The sequence below is a fragment of the Lasioglossum baleicum genome, chromosome 11 (genome assembly GCF_051020765.1).
Source record: "Lasioglossum baleicum chromosome 11, iyLasBale1, whole genome shotgun sequence".
Taxonomy (NCBI): Eukaryota; Metazoa; Arthropoda; class Insecta; order Hymenoptera; family Halictidae; genus Lasioglossum; species Lasioglossum baleicum.
In genome coordinates this window covers 12,693,655-12,718,491 of record NC_134939.1, presented here as the reverse complement: position 1 = coordinate 12,718,491, position 24,837 = coordinate 12,693,655, and the positions used below count along the sequence as shown (strand labels likewise).

Below are 24,837 nucleotides of genomic sequence, written 5' to 3'. Positions count from 1 at the left end.
ATGGTTCCTCGATCAAAAATTCATCAAGAGTAGCGCAAGCTGCGTATCCAGTCGCCAAAGGATTTTAGTACTCTGAACAGTTGTGTCGTGGAGTGTTGATTCCACAACAAACATCCACCAACCGCAACAGCAAGCTCAAAATGATTTCTCGCTAAAAAAATTATCAAGAATAGCGCAAGCTGCGTATCCAGTCGCAAAAGGATTTTAGTACTCTGAACAGTTGCGTCGTGGAGTGTTCATTCCACAACAAACATCCACCAACGGCAACAGCAAGCTCAAAATGGTTCCTCGCTAAAAAAATCATCAAGAAAGCGCAAGTTGCGTGTCCAGTCGCAAAATAAACCAAAAGATAAGGGTTGAAAGAAATTCCTGGCAGAAAGCAGGGGGACGACGATAAGTGGAGGGGGTCAAGGGCGTACGGTTGCCCGAGTAATGTTCCTCCGTTCAGGATATAGGCGTACCCGGGGCCCTAAGGGTACACATGAAAAAAAGCTTTTCTTTCTGCGTCGCCCCCCTCTGTATTTTCCTCGTCTGGCGCGTGGCATCTCGTTTCTCTGGTTCGGCCAAGCAATTGCGCTCCGTTTCAATGGAGGCCCTGTCCTTCGCTCTTCTATCTTCCTCTCCTCTCTCTCCCTCTCGATCTTTCTCCGGTGTGTCTCGTTCGCCAACCGCTTAGCGAGAGACCATGTGCCTCTCGCTCTTCGCTGAAACATTGCAATCGCGCGTTCCTACGATTCTGTGAGTGCTCGAGCCTCTCTCGAGTGCATCACGCGTATTTACGCACGCATGCACACATTCTGCACGCATTCTGCCGCAAGCCAGTCGAGCGGGAAAACACCGAGATTCGAAAACAGTAGGCGTCCCCGCGGAGACGATCCAACGGAACCATTGTCGAAGATCCTCCCTCGTGCAACCTTTCCACGGATTTTCCCGGCAAACTCGGTCGTCGACATCCGTCGGCCAACAATTGCACGCTTTGTTTAAACCACAGGTCGACGTTCACCCCTCCTCGCTAGATTTATTAGCGTTTCTCTTGTTTGGTCGCAGCTGAAGAGATTCCTTATGTTGACAATTTTTCACAACAAATTTCTCTGGGAAGAAACCCCCCATAGTATCGCTACAGGGTTGATGAACGTTTCAATGGTTGAACTTTTATGTTCATCTTTAGTGAAAATTTGTGTATTTTATTTGAAAATTTGGGGAACATTTATTTGCATGGTTAGAATGTAAGGCACTGGGTGAATTCGTTATGGGGCCATCGATGAAGGGAAACAATGCCGGCGCAGTGGCCACGGGGGTTTTACAGGCAGTGAGAAAATTCGAATGGCAGAGAAATCGCGATGCACGAGAGTACGCGATACAACCGGAAACGGTTATAGCGTGCCCACCCATTTGCACTCCTAAATGTAATAACTTAATGCCATTGCATCCTGTTGTAATTCACATGGTTAGGTTGCGAGTTTATTGCGCGCCGGTCACGCCGAAACTTTTCACACGAGAGCTGCGAGTCGGTCGTGACCGACAAAGCGACCCCGTCGAATTCTGATTAATTGTTCGTCGGATTATTGTCGAAACGTTTGCGTAAACTTGTTTCGCGGTTCCAGCACGCCGCGTGACCGATCTTTCGGTTAATTGGTTCCGAAAGGTGCGGTTCATTACCGAGATTTCGAGGATTTTCGGTGGGACGAGTCTTCTTCTTCCTCTTCGCTTTCAATTTCGTACTTGATTAATTTTCAAACGGGAAACAGGCAATAAATAATTTAGTATAATTTCCAAACCTCTCTACATAATATTGTGATGAGTGAAAAATGTGATTTTGCATATGTAGTGATTTATTTTTTAACTAGATTGTAGGCAATTTTGCAGAGAATTTTCGAGATATGAAGTTTTTAATTAGCGTTAGGAATCGAGATATATTTCTAGTAAAGTATCTTGTGCTGCAATTTAGATTGAATTTAGTCAATTTCCCAAACACAAAATTTATGACATCGCCGGCAAAAGTAAATATTAGACCGAATGTTGGCTACACGAAACCCAATAAAACGAAAGCTTCGATCAACTGTAATCACGTTTTTAGCGAAATTCTATCTTCTCTGTTTGCCACATGTATCTCTGGATTATTTTACGGAAAATTCGAATTTGCGGGGCAGTCTGCACTTTAATAAGTACTCACATATTTATTTTACTTTGGTCGGGAATCGATAAATATTCAACAATTTACATTTCGCCCCGCGGCTGTTTTAATGAAGGGCGAAAGTGTTCGGGGGTGAAATATTCATCGAGCTTACAAAATGCAAACAATAACGTAAACATTGCCGCGGTTGCCGTATAATATTTTTAATGATTCCTGTTGCAAATGGAATTTTTCTAATTAAGCGACACTCGACACGAAAATGAGAACATAATTGTCTCTTTAATCACTAGCCTTTTCAAAACTTTCCAGGCGAATCGAAATTTATGCGTAGCAAATAATCACGGAGTAATGAACCGTGCAAAAAATAATGCAGCATTCTAGCATAGACTTGTGACAATCTTTATCAGAATTCTTTTATTCTTGCTCTTCTTCTACAATTCTTTAAACAATGCAAATCATCACGGAGTAATGAACCATGCAAAAAATAATGAGGTATTCTAGCATAGACTTGTGACAATCGTTTTAAGATTGCTTTTATTCTTGCTCTCCTATAATTCTTTAAACAATGCAAATATACATGAGTCTCGCTGAATAATTGATAAAAATAAGTTTATCAGTTATTTCACATCACATAATTTTAAATTATTGGGTTGGGAAGAGAAAGTAATTTGGGTATTTTAAGGCGCAATAAAACCCAATTTTTTTAGTTCGATGATCTTTTGCCATCTTTCTAAATACATATAACTATAAAACTTCTGATCTTTATCGGTCAAAAACTGATCCAAGTGCGATTTCAGGACATCATCATTAGCAAAAGTTTATTGCTTGGATAATCAAAAGTGGGTTTTTTATTTCAATTTAAAATACCGAAATGACTTTCTTGAAAACCCAATAAATGAATTCAATGTAATTTTTACGATATTGTGAAAAAATAAACCGATAGATGGCGCTTGTTATTTCAACACTATATGAAATTCATTTAATGTTAATATCCTCTTCCTTGAAATTTTGAAATATGTCGAAACAAGAAATATATGATGTCGGACCGCTTTCCTAATTATTATTATCATTCGCGACCAGAAATATTTTGATGGTGGTGAACATTGTTCCGTCAACTTTGATTTCCTAAATGGAAGCGAAAAATGATTGATTGGTTATTTGGCACCGTAGTAAGAGAGCGAGGTTCTCGAAGAAACTAATTGAACGTGCGTTCGAAAAATCCCGGCGATAAAATAGCGTGTCATCGGCCTAGGGGCAGTGAGTTTAAGGAAAGCCGGATCCAGCGATCCGCGAAACCGAAGCCGAAGGTACCGCGACCGTTCTCCGTTCACGCGAAAAATCTAACGGACCGATGGGACTAAAAGTTTCGCGTAACGGCGCGACTCGAAACAGTAAAACCGTGGATGAGAGTGTGGGCACCGCTCGGCAGCGCGGCGCCAACAGATAAATTTACCCTCCCCGTTTTCCCTTCCCTCGCTGCCCTCTCCTAGAACCCACCCCTCTTCTCTCTCTTCCTCTTTTCTAGCTGCTCCTTTTCTCCTCTCTCGTGTCGTTTTGTTCCCTGTTTCGCGACGGGAGAATCCGTATCTCTGTCTCTATCCTCGGCTCGTTCCCCCGTGTTTTCTTTTTCTTCGTCCGTTCCGTTCGGTCGCGCGACTGCTTCGCTCTTTCTCTCTCCCCCTTTTCTCTCCTCTTCTCAGTGTGCCTTTCTCTTTTACTCTTTCGGCCTCGCGGCCACGTCCTCGTCGTGCATTAGCCAAGGAAATATCTCTGAACTCTCCTTTCACATACCACCGAGCCGGCAGCCGAAGGCCTCCGCGTACTTACTCTTTGTGGGGCCGTCGCCGGCTGCCGGCGCTCGAACCCTCGCCGAGGCGGGAAAAGCACCGTGCGATGCTCTTTTCGAATCTTAGAACAGTGGGTTCACTGTAGTTCGTCCTAGGAGACCGCCAGATCTGAATTTTGACCGGGCGAATGGTATAGATCTCCGATTTCTCGAGTTTAAAAAAGTTAAATAACTTATTGTCTCTACAGTAGACAGCGAACAATTTTCCATTTATTAACATCGACGATAACGCTGCAGATATTCCCCTTTTTCAAGGCGCACAAGATTCTACCTATAATTTATGATACACGGTTAATTAATGCCACCAATAACGCAAATATTTCTCCTGTTCGAGGTATTGTGGCAGTTCAATGCAGAAGTCAGTATTCCCTGCACGTGTATAATAGGATGCAATGAACGAATGCTATGCCGTTCATTACGAACCAATGAAATCAATCTGCTATAAAATACAAAGCTACAATGTACAACGAAAATTCAATACATCTCCACTCCTCTTCATGTAATTTGAGCTTTTTCGAATAAATATTGAGTAAATCCTTGTTGAAATCCTTGGATAGAAGAATAAGTCTACCTTCTACAATAACCAGGTGATTTTGCATATTTAAATATTTACGTGTTTATTTATTTATCGGAAGACATAACAGATTCGAACGGCCTTGCTATCTTCTCAGATAAACACAGTTTCTTACTCGCCGCTAACACATAATTAATTCCGCGAACTATCTGAACGAAAATGACTCAGATCTTGTTAGCAGAGGTGTATAAAAAGAATTCTGCGTATCAGTCAGGCATAATGTAGAGAATTTTTCGCACGATTGCATAGGAGTTGCAGGAGTCAATGATTTTCTAAATAAATTTCTATCCGCTGCGCAAACTGGCAAAAATCCGCTATGTCTGCGGACAGCATTCGATTGTTAGCGGCAGATAACACTGTTCCTGTGCGAAAATCATCGCGGATAACTGTAATCGTCTTCGGCAACGCGAAAACACTGTACACTGTAGTCGTCATAGAACTGAGATTCATTTTTGCTCGAAATTATTAATTATTTCGCGATAACTGAATTTATCTGGAATAGATTAGACGATTTTGTTAAAATATGCACGGACGAAATTCGAAGCGTGCATGTTGATCGCAGATCGCACGGCCTTTACACGGCCAGCAAATAATTCTATTGTTTACAGCAATAAAATGTGTAACATACGCGACGCGTGCCTCCAATAATATATTTTGTTACGTTGTCACAACAAATCGACGCATCAGTAAACTCTGTGTAATTTAGCGGGAGCCGACTTCATGATCGATGAACCTTTTGTTTGGATTTATCATTCGAGCGAAATGCCAGTACGCGCTGCGCCAGATAGTTTATGTTATCAGACATATTCGATTATATTGATAAATAAAAAGCACCCGGTGATACAGCCGACTATCAAACTTTCATTCCATCGTTGCTCGTGGATTAAAACAGTAAAATATCAAAAAAAAGAAAAAATAAAGCCTGTCAAATTAAAGAGAAGCATCACCGTTGTAATACTCTGCTTTAATATTGTCAATCGATTTTCTTTATTTAACTTAAACACGCGCGGCTAAATTGTTCCCTCACCTGGCACCTTGCAAAACGACCTATTATGCGAACGCATTAAGTAATTCGCTAATTAATTTGATTGATATATTATCCAACTGAATACGTCTGACGCAACTTTCTCGAGAGCACGCCACCCACCGGTTTTGCGAATAATGCCCACACGAGATTCGCATTATATTCGCTGTCCATATAGTGGCTTTTAAATCAGCAGAGCGAAATAGCGGGTCTACTTTTATATAGAACCCCGGGTTAATATTTCACGACTGAATTGAAACCGCCAATTAAAGAACTTCTACGTAATTAGATTTTGTAGGCAGTCAGAACTGAAACTGTACGAGATATTTTTAAACACTCGAAAATTGTCTGTATTATTAAAAATCACTGTAGGAAGTCACATGTTCGTTCCCGTGCTTCGCAAATAAAAATTCAATGCAGAAGTTGTTACACGTTCATTTCTCTGTCGCGTTTTATTTTAAAACTCTGTCATAAAACGTTCGTGTTCATTAACGCTTGAAATGTTGCATACAATTTGGGCAAACAAATGCGCGAGCAAATTCGCGGACATTTCACCTTTGAGTGTTAAGAGCCGTTTTTAATTCAACAATTAAAAATTCCAGTGAATTATATAAATAGAGCGAACACTCACAATTTCTCGAGCTTCTCGATGCGTGTCCCAGCGGATTCGTTCCTGAAACAAGACAATATCGAAAAGTTAGACGGATTGCGTAAGAAACGATGTCTGCCACGCAACGGGATTATTTAAATGCGCACTGGGAACATCTAATCTGATAATACCCGACAAAATGCGCCGTGTAAGAAATATGATACATTGTCCTACGGCGCAATTAAATATTGTCTTCCAGCTGCTTGTAATCGGTCCGGTTCTGCTCGATTTCTTTTTCCTGAGCCCCGAGAACACCGGCCCCCTGGGAATGAGAAAACGCGCCACGGCGTTTTCCACTTTTTCCTAGTTAGCATAGTTTCACACAACACACGGTTGCGCGCGCGAGCGACCGAGCCAGCGAGCACACGCCGCCGCACCACTGGAATGCTATTTTTCGCGATTTCATCGAATTGTTCGACGCGCCATTGACGCCGCGAACAATGCGATTCCCTTCGCGCTCCAGGTTTTTATCGAAACGTAGAAACGCGTTTCGTGAACTAGATTCGCGTTAACAATCATCTTGGATCTCGGCTTTTCGAAGATCGAGTGGAAAATCGGCTTTGTGCGACAACCGCGACTTGTTTTTGCGGTATACGATTTTTGGGAACAAGCAAATAATTTATGGAATACAATTTTATTCCACTTTTTAGTTTGCTCATTTGGCCGGAGAGGTGTGTGTAACATTCTATGGCTTGTTAAAATCGACTACAACTTTTCAAAATGTGTATATAAGTTTTGCACTCGAAATTCTTGAATGAATCTTTTAATTATTCTGTATTTCAGTGCGTTCTGTATAGTGATATCCGTCTCTCGTTTTAATTCATGCACTGCTCTACTTTTAATAAATGTGCGCATGCAACAGACAATAATGAGTCAAAGAGAATGAGTCACATAAAGAGTCATAAATGAAAAGGTTCATGATCCATGTAGAATACTAACAATATTACTTCTACGTTTGTAAATACATAGAGTAGAGATTAAAAGTACACTCTGTGTGGGTAACGAAAGTATTCGAACGCCCTTTGAAACGAAATAACTTTTTTTTATATTTGTACCAAACGACCTGATTTTTTTATAATCAATTAGAAACATTGGTCTACGAAATGATGTGCAAGAAAGATATTCAAAAGATTATAATTTACAAGGTTACATTGCAAAAATGAGAAAGGCATTTTTTGAAACTTTTTTATTTGGGACCTTAATGAAAATTTAAAATATATCTTTTGCAGATTTATGTTAGTTATACACATGCTAGTTTCATCGAAATCGATTAATATACACACGAGCTACAATCGGTTAAAAATGGTGAAAATCGTAGTTTTATTAAATCCACAGAATCGTTCATCTTTCGATGCCTGTCGTTTTCTCCTGCGACAACCGATTTCGATGAAATTTTCAGCATGTGTATAACTAACATAGATCTACAAAACATATATTCTAAATTTTCACACACACACATTAAGGGCCCAAATAAAAAAGTTTTAAAAAATGCCTTTCTTTATTTTTGCATGTAACCATGTAAATCATAATGTTTGATTATAAAAAATCAGATCGTATGGTACAATTATAAAAAAGATATTCTGTTGTAAAGGGCGTTCGAATACAAAAAAGACAAATGATGAATGACGTTGTGTATGATACAACGCAAATCGGTTCTATCGATTATAAGAATATCTGCATACCAAAAAAGGAACAATGAAAAAGTAAAAATAAATGATAAAGGCTGCAGCACATAACACAAGATCATCAGAAATGATTCTATTGATCACAAAAATATCTCCACACAAAGAGAGAATAAATAAAGGGGTAAAAATAAATGACGGAGTACACGAACAGAGATTGTTCTATTCATTAGTAAAACGACTGCACGCGAAGACACAAGGAGTAAAAGAAAACAACGATAAAATGATAAAAAGAATGTATAATATATCATAAAGAAATAATAAAAGATAAAGGATGCACATGGTACGGAACATGAACGGAAATTGTTCTATTCATTGCAGAGACATCTGCATACAGGAAAAGGAATGATAAAGCAGTGGAACTGAGAATAAAGAATGGAAAAATATCTTCGTTATTTTTCATTATACTCGTTGATGATTTTCTCACACTCTGAACCGGAAGTTCGAGAGAATAAAGATCGAGCAGAAGCGTTTCAGAAAAAAAAGTAGTCTATGCACACACGTGTCTGACTGTATCGTTTCCATCGAAACGCGATGAAGTCAGGATTATTTTTATACGAATGCGAGAGGGAATCTCTGCGCCGGACACGCACCGGCCGCGGCCGGCAGCCCAACAGAAAAACGAATCATCGGCAAAGGTTACTCAGCATTCTCAGCAGAAGGCGTAGCAGCGAACGTTGAGAAACAGAATCTCTGACGCGTGGGCGTCAGATCTGCGTCACTAGGCGCGAATCAACGTCGTAACGCTACCTCATTACTCCAGACGGATAAACCGTACCGTTATATCCAATCAGGATAACGTTGGGGTCGCGAAGTTGGTGCAAACGGAAGTGAGATCGCGAGACAAGCCGCACGAAGTGAAATGCAGCCATTTTCATGGGATCCATTCTTTTTACTGCATTTTTAATATATTTTGTATATATATTGGTTTTTTATTTTTATATATATTTTATATAGTGGGGCCCATCCAGTTTAAATTTAATTAAAGAATTGGTTTCTCTCAGGAAATGTTCGTGTACAGAGAAATTTATTTACCTCAATATCATTCGCTTTTTCACAACCCTTTTTTTGTGAAGTATTGTTACACGTGCGTAAAATGATATTCTGATTACATGCAATTATTAAATGGCGAAATGAAACTGAATATACTGGACCGTTCATATTAAATGAATGAAAAATATTCCCCGCCCGTTTTGAAGTGAAATAACTTTATTTTCCTCCAACGAATTTTTTAATATTTATTATCGCTTCCAATATATATATATATAAGGTAGTAAGAGAACATGCATTAACCTTTAAGAGCAGCTTCACCCCGAAGAATCAATAAGTGGCGAGCCATCCACGAGCTTTCAAGAATGTTTAATAAATCATAATATTCGCGTTAGAGCTGTTTAATGTCGCTATTAAAAAAAAAAAATCAAGGAACAATCAACCATTAAAACGAAAAACAGTGTATCCGACATTTGAACAATCCGCTGGATACGACGCGGACCTCTAATGAAATTCAGTTGGAAAAACCGGCAGCAGAAAATAACACGAAAATCCGATATGACGAGGAAAAAGATAGTCGGAATACATTCGGCAATTTTTTCGTCAGTCAAAAGTTGGAAAAGTAATTAGAAAAACGAACTGTGCTTTAAATTGTATTATATCTCCGGTATTTTTTATGGATGCGTCAATTATTTCTGTTATCGTAAATTAAGGCAATTTGTTGCAGTTCACAAAGTCGTATGATATTGTTTCAATTGAAATTTTTAAAAATTCGGACCAAAGTATTATTCTCCGTCGCCTTCCATCGGTGAAAAAACACATGGTCAATCTTTTAGTAATGCTTTCCGCACAATTTATCTCATATTTCATCGGGAAATTAATTTTACTAACCACTTTCCTCTTACTCTTGTTTTTCATATGCTGGTAGTACTCATTTGAAAAATGCACAGTTACGAATAAAAATTAACTTTACTGGCCAATCTCTTTCGTCTTCTGTTAGCAAATTTGTAAGTTATTGTATAATACGTACAAGAATTTCAATAAGCATTTGTCACTCCCGAGAAATAATTAGCGAGTGGAACGATTAATATTTATCAGAGGTATAGAATATATGGAGGTGAATACAACGTGTGCTTGCATCGAATGCTCTGTCTACCGTGCCAGGTGAATGGCGGTGCAACGTTTGGCGAGAAAGTAACCTGGTGATTCCCTGGACCTTACGTAAGGAGTTCCATGGACTGCAAACTCCTGGCGAGCTTTTTCAAAAAGCTTGCGTAACGCTTCACCACCGAAGAAAACCGTTATCCAATCGCCAGGAATTCTCTCCTGCAATTGCACGACTCGAAACAACCACGTCATTTCCCTCGCACTGTTCCAGAGAAACAGGAGAAAGTTGATTTTTTTTCAATCTCTCAATTTTGAACTTAAATTTGCTACATAATAATCACCAAGGGAATTGTTCGTTTCTTTCAGAATACATATAGGCCGTATTAATGATATGGGATGCTCAACGAGTTCCATTTAACACACAATGGAACAACGTTGCGCATTTGCATTGGATTACGCAAGTGTGTATAATTGATGAATCTCAGCGTCTTATTTTCAGCCCATCCAGCAAAAAGGTGAATACGATCTAGAAAAGGATCAAGTGCGAAACTTGCGGGGTCTCTGTTCGAGGAGGAGCGAGCTTAAAGTTCGGCAAAAGAAAAAGTGTCCGTCGGACAGAGATATCGCTCGAAACAGGTCAGCTTTAAGTTCCGCCGAGCGAAATTACAATAAAAGCGAAAGGGAAGGAGTTGACGCGAGGTTAACCCAATAAAACCCGACCGAGGCAGATGTAAAGCACGGTTCGTTCGATCTGGCCAGCAAGGCGTATTGTCATCGCGTTTCGCTTTCTCGCCAAGAATCCGACGATCTTGTCGAGCGACGATAGTACACGTGTCCTGCGCACCTGTATCACCGTTGCTAGCCCATCGACTACCTATTTCACCACCTTCACCACCCCTCAACAAGTTACACGAGTAACGCGATCCGTGTTGCCGTAGGTCGGTGACAGACGAATCATCGCCTCACGATTGTTTACTTAGACGCCCATTAACGCGCTTCTACAGTGGCTGAAATTTCTATAAAGTCATCTTCTTTTTCATAGATATTTTAAAAATATCACCATTTTTGTTGATTTATCGTATCTGTTTACTATTTGTTTACTATTTACGTTTGTTTTAATTTTTTTCTGTATGGTGCAGGACGCAAGTGCGAAGTTTCTATAAAGTCACTTAGCGTTTCTCTGTATTCTGAGCAGAGAACTACGGAAAACTGCGAATATTCTAAAAGTATTAGTTTTAGAACTCACAGTAATCCTGTTTGTTATAATTTGATTCGCGTGTATGAGAATGCCGAGAGGAAAAGTACTAACAAGTGAAGAAAAAGCATCAATCGATGCTTATAAAGATACGGGCTGCTCTAATCGCGCGATTGCTAAGAAAACTAATCGGTCATATACTGTGATTAATAATTATATCAATTTATGTGAAAATTACGGAAAAATCATCTTAAAGCTAGTAATAAAAACTAGTCAAAGAGACAACATTCAATATTAATGAGGTCTGCAGCTAAGGAAAGGAAAAATGCAGCACAATTTCGAGCTGAATTGGAGCTCCCAGTAACAACAAGACGTGTGCAACAACTTTTAAATTCTTCTGGACAAAAATACAACGTAAACCAAAGAAGTACATAAACCGGCCCGTATTGATTTCGCACGGGCACAAAACACAGTGACTTTACAGAAATTTCGGCCACTGTATTTCGCGTAAAAATCCGCGGTCCATTTACAAGCCACACAATTAGAAGCGGTATACGTTCAAGAAGAAAAGACCGGCTGCGTGCCAGCACGGTAAAAGTGCAAGTGCAACGCGTTCATCGGAACGAAAGTAAAACAAACGTTCCAATAAATTTTTCAACCAGCCCGGTTCTGTCGCAGCGCCGCCGCGTGCGTTTGAAATTTCCATATAGAATGAAATCCGCGGATTATATCTGTAACATTTCCCCGCGCAGCCCGAAAACATCAAGTCGGCCATTGTGCGACCTTCAATGGCGTATTTACTAGCCGGCGCGGTTAATTCAGCGCACAATAGGCAGAGGGCTGGTATCGAGATTGTAGTACACAGCATCGTCGGACACGTGTTTGTGTACAAACGCGCATAAATATGAGCGCGGACACAGCTGTCCGCATAATGAGGTGTATCCCCGATTGTACCCCTGTGCCGAAAATCCTGGTTGGTCTAGCGAATCCGGAGACTGGATTTTTCGCTCGGTTTCTTTCCCCGTGTTCTCGGTCACTTTTTGATGGAAACCGGCGACAGGGTCGACGATCTGAATACGTGACCGCAGGCGATAACGCGCGGTCGCGAATGGAAAGGGCTGCGTAGGTTCGTTCTCTCGTTACGTACGGAACGTTGTCCGCGGTCAGGGTTGCAATCATTTTTTGGAAACAGATTTCGCCGGATAGGCCGGCCTGCGGTTTTCCCGATAACATGAGTTGTTTTCCTCGGGATCGCGTGCTACGATCCGAACGAGCCTCGCTTTTTGACACCGCCACCCCTCGACGCCGACCATTCTCGTGTCGTGGCTGCTGTTCGCACGTGGACGTTGCCAATTTCCGTAAAAATGTTCACGAAACCTTGTTAGTTATGCGTTATTCGTTGCACAGAGGACTAGCGCGCGAGGGTGCACTAGTCCGTCGAATTTGAGTGTTGTCTTTTTATCAGACTAGAGATTATCATCGGAAAACTGCCCTCGTAACAATTCTAAGGTTTTCATTGATCTTCCAGTGAGCACTTTTTTCGATGTCACAGAGAAAACAATTAGTTGCTCGTTTCTTTTGACATTTTTCTTCGGAAATGACAACGTTTCGCGAACATTCGCAAGAGTTCACCGGTTTGTTTGACGTGGAACTTGTCGGAAAGAACAGTCGATAGTTATCCGCGAGTATTGTGTCGTTGGTGACGCGAAAGTGAACTTTTAATTTAGCGACGAAACCATCGTAAAAGCGTGTGTCCGCTCTTAAACCAGTTCAATTTACCGCGACCACGCAATCCTCGGTGTGCACGCCTTTCTTCGCTGTCGTAACTCACAATTCGAGCGTCATCGGGTTATCTGGCTCCCTCCTACCGCGTTCAATTTGTCCAGATTTCCCGGGCCGATAAAAGGGAATGGCAATCGGAAGAGAAACAGAGAGAGGAGAGAGACCATTCTCGTCTGTCCTCGTTCCGAGCGGAATCGCTGAGCGGCGCACGTCGAGGTGCTCGTATTGTCGGATAACGTGCATATACTTTAGGCACGATTCGGTTCATTCACTTCGGCCGTTGTGTTCCTGGCCGTTCATTGACTAAGGTGCACAATCGGCCACGTGTCTAGCTTCCCCGCGATCCTGCGTGCAATTCCGATCCCCTCTTACCGAGGAGACGATGCAGTTCCCTCCGAATCGTCAGGTTCCGAAAAGAGACTGCTGCAAAACACTTCCGCGTAAATAATTTAACAATTCAGCGAACTTGTTATATCCTTGAACGATGCGTTATGTTTAGACCGCGGATCTTTATGCAAAATAAAAAAATGTTTGCATCGATTGCAAGAAAATAAAAATTTCTTTCTTCTTTTAATTATCTGATTAAGCTGATGCCAATACGCTGTGATGTCTTTAAATCTTTTGAATATGTCCACTGCTTTAAATTGTGCTTACTTATTTTTGTCATAAATGCACAAAATCCGCAGTCTAGTTACAGTAAGGTGCATAACTGATTACACACACTTTAAATCAGAACAGCTTTTTTATGAATGGACCAAACGACTTCAATTTCTCCGTAAGGCTAGAAGACTTAGTTTAGTGAATGATGTGTAAAAAATATGTTGACAAAATGTATTTGGACGGAATTGTCAAAAACAATAGTAAAAATTGCAATTTTTCAAGATTTTCGGCCTTTTTACCACTTTCGATCGTTTATAATTCGTAAACCAATTAACCAATTTCAATGAAATTTTCAGAGTGTGTATAATTTATATCAGTTGACAAAACACGTTTTTTGAATTTTCGTTATTGGGCCAGCTAACAAAAGTTGTAAAAATCCATTTTTAGTATTCAAACATTATAATTCTTCAAACATTATAATTCCGCAAAATGTTTGTAGATTTAACCTCCTTTATTTCAAATAAGTAACACAAAAGTAGTTTCACCAATTTCTTAAAAAATACTAGTCAGAGCCGTCAAAACGCGGCATGATCTGATCAACGGGATTACTCCAGAGGGTCCCCGGTGTAACCCCGTTGAGGCAAGATTCACAACTCGGGAACGCCGTATATCGCCTGGCAGTTTCATTCGCCATAATTTCGCATTTGCCACGCGGTCGTTCGCGTCCCTAATGCTCGACGTGGGTGTTACCGGAAATAAAAAAAAAAAGTGGAAGCCGAGTAAACTGGACCTCGTGGCGGCTGTCACTCGTTTACCATATCTAACGCCGCCACGCGCCGATTTTTCCACCCCCGCCGACCAATCTCTCATCACCAGGGACCGAGAGAGCGCGCGAGCCGATCTCTCGATCAATCAACGTGAAACAACTGGAGACGCGGTGAGTGTTTTTCGGTATACGTGCGGTGTTTTCCCTTTTGCTTTTTTTCTCTTTCTCGCTCTCTCTCTCTCTCTCTCTCTCTGCCTCTCTTCCGCTTTCTGCTCGCCGCACGTTTTAGGCAGCACGCGCGAAAGATCGTCTGCTTGCGTCACACTTGATTGATTCACCCACTTGTACGCGTCTGCAGCCGCCGCCGATATATTGGAACGGTTTGATAAATCGTATTCGAAACAAATTCGTTGTCTTCGTGTTCCCTGTGCGTTCGCGCTCGATGCTGACGAGCTGATATCGCGTCGCGGACAACGGGCCCCGGACGTTTTTATAATTCACGTCGCGACGCTCGACGAGCTCGAGAATCGGTTCTTCTCGTTGCTGATAATTTTTTATCGATATGTTAAATTTCAATCAATTTTTAACGGAGACCAGCATCGGATAAAACGTTTATTGCTTTCATAATTAGAAAAAACAATCGAAAATTTTCAAGGGTTCACCCCCTTAAAGTGAATTTGAGCAACCAAAAACTAGGTACGTAAGTACATACGTGGACTGTCCGGAAAGTATCCGAACTTTGCTTATATATCTTCGTTCCTCATTAACTGCTGCTCATAATTAACTGCTCCCCATTAACTGCTGAAATTTCGAAATGAAATACGGAATCAAAACTGTATGCATACTGAAAAAAAAAATGTAAACTGAGTTTTTGTTGAGATACATTTCTGTCAATTCTCCCTCTCCCTCGTTATTACAATTTATGGATAGACCGTGTGGCGATTAACTTCAACAATTGATTAAATCAGTCTCCGATTTTTCGATGATTTCTTTTTTTAATCAACGATTGACGATTAACTTGATCAATCAATTGAATCAATCGTTAATTCTTCCACGATTACCTTTTTCAATCGTACACATTAATCAATCAATCTTGGTTAAAATTTTTATTGATTAATGCCCAACTTTGCCAGGAATGAACGTCCACACGCTACAGTGCACAAGGTCGGATACTTTCCGGACAGACCACATGCATGCATACGTGTACACTGCAAAGCAGCGTGGATTTATAGGCAGTCTCGCGTCGCTAAAGAAAAAAAATCGCGACGTCACGGAACAACATAGAACAGAATTGTAAACAGCGGATGAACGATCGCATAAAGGGGCAAAGGCGTCGCAGCGACCAAGAACAATCGTGTCACGGAGCAACTAGTCATCGGCGGCGCGTTAACGTGTTCCCATCTAGTCGAATCGATTTCATTCACCGGCGACCTCGATAAAACGGCCGTCGATTGTCGTAATAATCGTTACGTAATCGGTGGCATGGAGAAGTGCAACAGCCGGCAACAGGTGAGGCGCGCACCGTGATCCCGTGGAGAGGAGGACGCTCGTCTTCTCCAACCTTCCGCGGTGGCAAGGAACGATTAAATAAACAACCATCAAGCCGACACGTTCCGCGAGCTTTTTACACCGCTCCGAGATACGTATAATGTCGTAGTCGGACTGCCTTCTTTTTTTTCGTTCTACCGCGGATAATGTCAGAGAGAAGAGAGACGCAGAGAAGAGAGAAAGCACGATCGATTCGCGGACGGGCTCGCTGTTGCAAAACGAAACTAAAAGTCGCGCGCGCGCTGGCAATTCCATCGGGAACGCGTCGATCACGTTCGTCCCCGCACGTGACTATCGACACGTGACTCGATCGATCTGCTCCAGCGATCAATGAACGCCGAGGCGCCCGTAGATCCGCGATCCCCATTCAGTTTGCTGGAAACGATCGAGATGCGCGCGGTCACCGAGCGAAACGATCGAAATTAGAACTATAGAATGGTCGCTATCAAACTTCAATACGAAATCCGTATATTTTCGAATTTTTTACAGGAAGAATTTGAGGAACGAAGGAATGAATTTTTATCGAATCTCTGTTTTTCACAATTGAAGGGGTGGATGGATAAAGGTGTCGTGCAACAAATTGTTTGTTTTCTGTAAGAGTTTTTAGCGAGGTATGTTGTCCTTTCTTGATGAATGAAGATAATAACACAAATCAATTACAAATATTATTGTTATGGTTAATCTCTAATACAGAAAAAGATAATAATTATTTTCATTCATCAAAAAAGGACAACATATTTTGTTAAAAACTCTTTTACAGAAACCAAACTTGACAGATGTCAATTGATGTAGAAAATTTCTATTTCGCGGAAAGAGCCGCTGTGTATGAATAAAATGAGAGATAAAAGCAACGCGTTGTGCGCGAGATACGGGCGATCTAATTACGGCCCTGGGAAAGAGATCGAGTAGCAGTACTAGTAAACCAATTTAAAATGGCAAACACGTCGGGAATCTCAATGAAACGATCGATGAAAATGTTTCCGGCAATACGATTCCGTGGTCACGAGATTTCCGAGACAGTCATTCAGTAACAACGCGGCGCGGCGGCGGCGGCGGCTATCATCAGGTATTCCGCAGACAACCGTGTCATTAATCCGATACGATTGATCGATACGGCGGAGAGTTGGTTGCACGTGCCTCGATAAATATGTTGATCGATTCACGTGAGAGAGTTCGTCACGATTTTACTTTTTCTTTAGCCGAAGCTGTGTGTTGTTGCCCACGAGAGACACCAGGCACGCGTGTAATGTCTACGATCGTCGGAGTCATTTGAATGATTGAGTAACTTCCTATTAAACTCCGTAACTGGCATCGATGGTATGCTAATGACACATCGTTAAAGAATCGAAACTGCTTGAAAATGGAAATCCTTGGATCGCTAAATCATTCTGAATACATTTTTCTGACGTTGTATGATACATGTGTGTTGTGTAAATATTGAACGAGCAGTTTGCAATTATTGATACAAGATAATCGAACGGCGCCTGTTTCAGAGACTAAACTGTTTGTGTTTATTTTTCAGTTGTATATCGTATCTATGTTTTATTATGTTCTTCGGGATCTTATTTTTTCGAACTTGCAGAATTTGTGTAAAATGAGCATCATTGATCACGGGAATATTTGATCTGTTTCTGGAAAATTTCGTTTTTGAACATTCCGGTAATTTGTTAGGAAAAAAAACACAGGAAAGACTGCGAGCAGCGGTAGCGATTGAGTCATTTACCATATTTACCGCGGCACGCGCCGTCCCTCCCTGCTATCTCGATCCGGATCGATCGATCTCAAACCGGATTAATAGTACACCTAACGGTAGGACGAGGAGAAACAATTGTATCATTCTGATTGACGGTTGGCGGAGATACTTAACTCTAAATAGACCAACCTGAATCATCGTCTCGCATAACCAATGATTTAACAAATCATACCTTCTCGCAAATATAATTCCTACACATCAATCTTGGAACCCCGATAAAGATATTCTGGACACCCTGCACGATGGACGTTCTAATATTCTTTTTAACTTAAAATTTGGTCAAGATGTCTCATACAAAAATAAAACAGAGTATTTAATTGAACAGATACAACTTTTAAAGTGTAAAAATAAATGAACAAAGTAAATTTCTTTGATAGTTTACTAAATCTAAAGTAATTTGATTTGTTTCTATCTTGATTCGTCCTCTGCTATGAGTTTCTATCTGAATAACCCGTTTCAGTGGAATCAATGAATCGACAGAAAAATATTCCGTTCTGGTAAAAGTGATCTTGATGAAGCTCTAACTGCTGCGGGAACGTTCCAGGCGACAGAGTCAGGTGAAGGCTGCCTGTATAAGGGACATCTTCCAGCTCGTAAACCTCGCATTCCCGAACTGGACAGCACTCGGAGTCTATAAGGTTACGCCCTTTTTGCGGCGATTTGCTCGCCTTGTTGGCACGCGAACACGCTTCTTGCTGACGGCTTAGGCGTGCCACCCGTGTTGCAAGATGCCAGATTAAACGGTCTGTCCTCTCCACCGACGATGAAGACCTCCTCCATCCTCGATCGTGGGACACGACGTTCGAAGTACTTATCTAGGAATGGTTCGGTCCCGGAGTAACTGGTCGGGAACTAACCGGGCAATCAGCACGAAGAATGGACTAGCTAGACAATGACTCGAACCTGTCTCCGCCCATCAACGTCATTTAACACCTTTTGGGACGCATTTCCCGTAAATACTGCCGACCCACTGTTACTAGAGATTCAAGGCATCTATCTTTTATAATAGACACTTATTGGCTTGAAGATTTCTTCAATAATTCCCATTATTTCCTTTTACCATTCTTGAGGTAACTTACCATTAGACGGCGGACTTTATGCATTTATGAACACATTAGAAGAAGTTAATCTTTGCCAGATCTTCTATAGTTGATATGAGTCTTCTATATGTGAACTTGATCTTTACCTACCTATAGGAATGTTCAAAAATCTTTGTTTGAATAAAAACGTTTACAATGTGCTGTGTACCTCTTTTACTTGAACTCCTATCTCATATCTCCTATCGAGAGCCTATCTCATTTATATATAATTGCAGTTTTCATTACTTCTTCTATATTTGGATAAAACATTTCTGGCAACACTATTAATAATACTATTACGTTAGTTTCAACCTATCAATCATATTAAGACTAAACCTACCACCACCGGTCAAAATGACCGGTTCCAGATTCATTATTTTACAATTATTGAAATAATAAAAACGATTTTATAAGAATCGATTCTGTGGATATCTTTAGCAGAGCACGTATTATAATAGGAGCCGCACAAAGTCTAAATAAAATCAATCTTGTCATTTCTATAAGTGAATAATAAATTTCTTTCCTCTCCAAATCGTTGCAATTCAGCTATAAAATGTTATTGACCCGTAAAAACTTTCTTATAAATACCATTCTAAAATTGAGAGAATTATTGAAAGATGAAGTAGATTCTTGTCCGACCCCGCCTGGCTAACTGTGACGTTACTGTGACGGTTCTGAGAGATTCAATATAAGACGTTCTAGCGTATGCAACGCGGAAATAGAATACGAAGGGGATCCAGAAAATTCGATTTTTTAAAATAAAAACTGGTACAAAAATACCGAAGCCAGCTACACCAATCAACCTGAATCTTTCCATCCGTCTAGGATCAACGTCCTCGAAGCAAAGAAATTCAATCGAGAAAATTCCGGAGCAGTCGCGGCTAATTATACAAAGGTGTGCGAAGGGGTTGGGGGTTTGCACACGTGTTCACACGGGCTGTACGAAATATGGGCGCAACGTGAAACTGATACAGCGGGTTTTCGTGACAAATTGCGGGTAATTACGGTCGTTTATGTAAACAGAACGTAAATCGCTTAAAATCGCCGCGCATTAAGGCGCGGAAACTTGGCGGCTGGAGGAAAGCGTGTTCGGAACGGTTTTCGGTGACGATGTGTAAGAAGAAGGGACATAGAAGATACAAAGAGAAAACGAGAGAGAGAGAGAAAGAGGGAGAGATCACGAACACAGTGGCCGGTAAACCGTGGGGCTTCTTCCCCTTTAATTGATGCGAGGCTGCTGCAGGACCGAGAGAGCCGGCTTGAAATTGAAACGCTGAACGAGCCGAGCTATAATTCACGGGGCCGGGTATAATAATGTTTGCCTGGTTCTTGGCTATCCTCGGGTGTGTATGCGTGTTTCCACGGTGGTGCACGCGTGTGTTTCGAGGCCGGTGTGCGGCGTTTTACACGCGCGCCAGGCGAAAAAGCCGGCCAAGCTTCGTTATCCATTCATAAATCCCATTAAAACCATTCAGAATGGCTCCGCCGACCTTCCCCCTGTTACTCGCTACCATTTCTCTCTCTCTCTCTCTCTCTCTCTTTCCTTCTTTTCACCCACACCACCCACCGTCGCGTTACCACCTACCTTCACCCCCCATTTAACACGCCCCCTTGTCGTCTCGGTGTGCTTAACACCTCGCGATCCACGGCAGGACATAATTAAGTCATTACACGTTCATTTTACACGGTTATGCCTCATTTTTCACGGGCATCGTGAACGAGATCGCCGATTTTATTCACCGTTGCATCGCACCGGCGCTCTTCTCTCTCTCTACTCTCTTTTCCTCTTCTATCTGCTTCCTCTCTGTCCCACCCGAACTCTCTCTCTCTCTCTCTCTCTGTCTCTCTCCCTCTCTTTTTTAACCTCTTTGTTTCGCCTGCTCTCCTTTATTACCTTTCGGTGCCCGCGAAACGAACCAGTCGCTTTTTTTCGCAGCGGGCTATTACACTTCCAGAGCGGAGCTTTGTTACATCATTATCGGCGGATGCGATGCGTTCTCGCGAAAGTGGATTGTCCCTGTTGATAGCAGCGCTAACTGTTGCCGAGGAATCTTCGTCTGATGTCGACGGGTTCAGGATCTTTCTGCAAGAGATCTCATTTTACGCGACGAATTACTAATTTCAATCATGGTATTCGCACACTGGGGATTTTTCCGCAAAATTGTCTTTTTCTAGCTGGATTAACGATTTCGCAACAGTGAACATCTCGTGATAATCTAATCGGTCAGCGATCTCCTTACGTATTCCGTCGAAATCGTGCAGCGTACCGTACACCTTGTGTCCCGTATTATCAATGAATTGGAAACTGTCGCAAAAAATACGGTTTATTCAACCGAGCTTAAATAAATAACAGAGAATGAAAAAAGAAGGAGAGAACGAGACAGGAAGGCAAAGAATGTCCGTGTTCCGGAGTCGATAACGAGCGACGTGATTTATCGTGTAAAGTCTACAGCACCGAGGCGTCGTCAAATATTTATATTTATTTATTACGCGATGGAAAACTATATAATCGAGCGTTTTACACATCGAGGCGCGCGCAGAACGTTTCGTCGAAGGTAGGGATGACTGAACCCATGGGAGGGGATGGGGTGGGAGGTTGCTGAGAAGATTATTAATCGGTCACGAGACACTTTAAATGCAGGTGAACAATGCCAGAGATCTCTTGCTCGAACGATTTTATCTGCACACCTGTGGCGGCCAGGTGTAATTAAGCTGTCGGATGGCTCGCTTTCCGCCACACCGGGATCCTCGATTTCTGACCGGTAAACTGGACTGCGTGTTCTCGGAAACGAAAGTAATATGCCATTTCACGTGTAATTTACGATCGCAGTCGAGTGTGGCTTGTAATGATCGGTAATGACGCGATACCGCCGCGTTCTTGCACGAAAACACACATTAGATCTACTTATTAGGAATTTGTTGAACTATTTTCTGAATTTATTCCTCTGAAAAAATATCTGTATAGATCGATTCAGTTGGAATCTCAATAAATGCGTTTCTCTAAACGGTGCAATTGTTCCAGCGTCAAATCTATTACTAGTTTGTTGAAAATATTCGAGTAACTGATTCGTTCCGTGACAGGAAAAGTCAGGTGGAGCAAAGTGCATGTATTGTACTAATTGATACGTAGCAAATAAATTGCAATAATACACGCATGATCGATCCTGTGCATCCGATACTCGCTGCCGTAAATTTTCAGGCAATTCGCTGGCTGTGGAATGCTGAATAATATCGACAATAATTGTGCAAAATCAAAAACTCCGTATCGGAAGGTACGATATTTTTCAAAGGAGCTTTTTAAACGTTTTTTAACAGAGAGGGGAAGAGTGCGTGTAAAAATCGATTGTTGAAACGATTGAGTTTAACAGTGTCCATTTTGAAAAAGTTCAAAGATGTCAGCCTTATTGTATTGCAAAATATGATTCATTAATTTGAATTGTAAAGCGCAATTTGTGATGAATTAGTAGCGTTCAGTGCATCTTTGTTTGAGGATGTTGCAAGCGTTTAAATTCGAAGCAATTGAGAGATATTATTCCTGGAAAAATTCATAGAGATCTGTTTCTATGGATGGTTTCTATGTCGAAGAATGTCAATCGAAATTCCCCAGTTGTAATAGTTCGGTTTAATAATAGAATAAACGTTCGGCAATCGAAAGATTCGTGCGCGAAACCACTAGGTACGCTCTCCCTCGACAAAGCTTCCAGTTTCGGTTATTACGTTCCATCATCCGAGTCAATCAATCAACGTGAAAGAATTCATCGAAAAACGGTCCGGGAAGAGATCGAAAGTCCGGGCACGACATTCTTCGATATCACAAACCACTCGTCCGGCCAGACCGCTGCACACGCGTTCGAAATTCGTGACGCAGGTCGTCCTTGTTCATCTATCGACCGTCTATCAATCGAGTTTTACATATTTCCATCGATGTACACCGAGGTGTGTGTTTTATATGCTCCGATCCGTATACTCGACATAGATACCTCGTCGTTCACATACAGAGTGGGCAAAAAGTTTCCCAAATCCGACCACAATTATCTTGTGCAATGACAATCAATTTTATAGATTATTTTATGTTCTAGAATGAGAGAACTCTCTTCTTTTGACAACCAGACATTTCTTCTAGTAAAAGTGAAATATTCATTTTTCTTCAGAAATTCATTTTAATGTAATTTCTTCGCGAAAAACAGTGTGAAGATTCAATTGTTATGGTCGCAAACAAATTCGTTAGAGTCTCCAAAAGCTCGGTTATTTTACAATAGCGAAACCCTAAAAGCTATCGCAGCTGAAATTTCATCTGGAATTTCATTATAACATTATTGAAAAACGAAGTTTCGGACTAAACAAGATTTTAGGCAGTTACTCAGCCTCCCTCTAATGGACGCTAACAGTTTTCCATTTTTGCAAACAAATTTTGAGAAGGTGGTTTCGAACAGAATCTTACTCGGACAATTTAGATAAAAAATGAAATACTACAGATATGTTATAAATACTTATTGTATATTTTTCTATAGAAACTTTCTCAACTTAGAAGGTTAACAATCATCCCTCCAGAGGATTCGCAAAAAAAACTTCCTCGCCCTTGAACTGCAGCATGAAGCGTAGCGAACGATTCGCAAAAACTTGAAAACTTCCCTCCCCACTCGAAGGGGGTTAATAATCCTCTCTTCCTCCGAAAAAGCTTTTTCGCCAACACCCAGTGCAGCAAAAAGGACGCGTGCGCGCGCGCGCTTACAATTGCTCTCAAGGACACGCGCGTACGTTCACCGACCGACACACACGTGCACAGAGGACATTTACCGTTGCGGGGGTGGTTATAGGGGGTTGAACCGTCGAACTGCAGGTGTGTCCTGGCGTTGACGTATTCGCAAAGCTCGTCGGTACACAAAAGTCGACCCATTTTCCGTCTTTCCCCCGGTCGATCGCTCTGTCCTTCTCTCTCCGCGCAGCTGATGCGCCATCCTTCTCTGTCCGCCATCCGTTCAACCCTCTAACCACGTTCCTTTTTTTTTTTTTGTTGGTTCATTCGCCTACCCACCGGTACGAGAGAGCCGTCACACTTGTTGCACGACAGAAAGGGAGAGTGAGGGGGGTGGGCGAGGGAAAACGGAGAAAGAGGGAGGACCAACGGCCCGGTGTGTAAGGCAGTGTATATAAACGACGAACCGCAAGGTCGCGATTGATATCGGACCGCCGAAATACGAGTACGTTCATCGATTATGCGCGCGCCAAACGCGGAACCGAACGGCAAACCACCACGTGGACTCTCCGTGTGCTAGATTCCATAGAAAAATCGTCCGAGCAGCGATCCAACTACCAATGGATACCAAACGTAGAACGTGACCGATCGCCTGGAACGAAATACGCTGACTCCCTTCAGCTTTGGTTCAAGCGAACCGTGCGGGAATTTATAGTGATGCTTCTGAGCCACACCGGCTATTCCGGAAACTTCGTAAATCGTTTATGTTTTATTGAAAAGCGCGAGCATTTATTTATTGGAACGTGGAACTTTGGATTACCAACCCTTCCGACCCGAAGGACGTACACGGTGTATAAAAAGTAATGGTCATCCGTCCTAGGGGTGAATCCACACCTCGTTCGGTGGACATTTGTGAGAGAAACTTGCCGCAAAATTGTTTATAACAAAGGAAATTGTTGGTAAATTTGCTGTTTTACGTCAACAGCTTCCACTCATTCAGAAGAGAAAAAGTTTGAAAGGAACCACATGTCGCAAATAAATAGTTATTGAGATATAAGCTGCTAGTTCTTGCAAAATTTGATTGTGTAGAATTATACATATAGACAAAAGCCTACTATGTATTACAGTCCACACAATCGCGTCGATGAGACAGAACATGATCTTGTGCGTGCCTCGAGACAAACGACATTTAGGGTAGGCGCACACTAGACCGCACCGCGACTGCACGTCGACCACCCGCTTCCGCTGTTTTGACTTTCGTATATGTGGTTCATAGTTCTATGTTTTACATCACGCATGGGCAAATTTTTGCTCGATCGAAGGTATTTTCAAGGATGCTGCAATACATTATTATGTATTGCATATCTTACTAAATCATTTTTTGATTTTCATCGATAAATCTTTATTTATTT

The 24,837-nt window shown here is 41.6% G+C and overlaps 1 protein-coding gene across 18 annotated transcripts in view; it reads right to left on the bottom strand.

Moving 5' to 3' along the window:
* The window catches only part of LOC143213706 (uncharacterized), a 235,578-nt gene that overhangs the window by 110,623 nt on the left and 100,118 nt on the right, over positions 1-24,837 (bottom strand). For all 18 annotated transcript variants that reach the window (XR_013010014.1, XR_013010010.1, XR_013010011.1 and 15 more), the window contains one exon: positions 6,210-6,251. Coding sequence is in view for 9 of the 18 variants with exons in the window: in XM_076433799.1 (XP_076289914.1) it covers positions 6,210-6,251 (42 nt within the window). In the remaining 9 variants the exon portion in view is untranslated. The remainder of the gene's footprint in view (positions 1-6,209; positions 6,252-24,837) is intronic.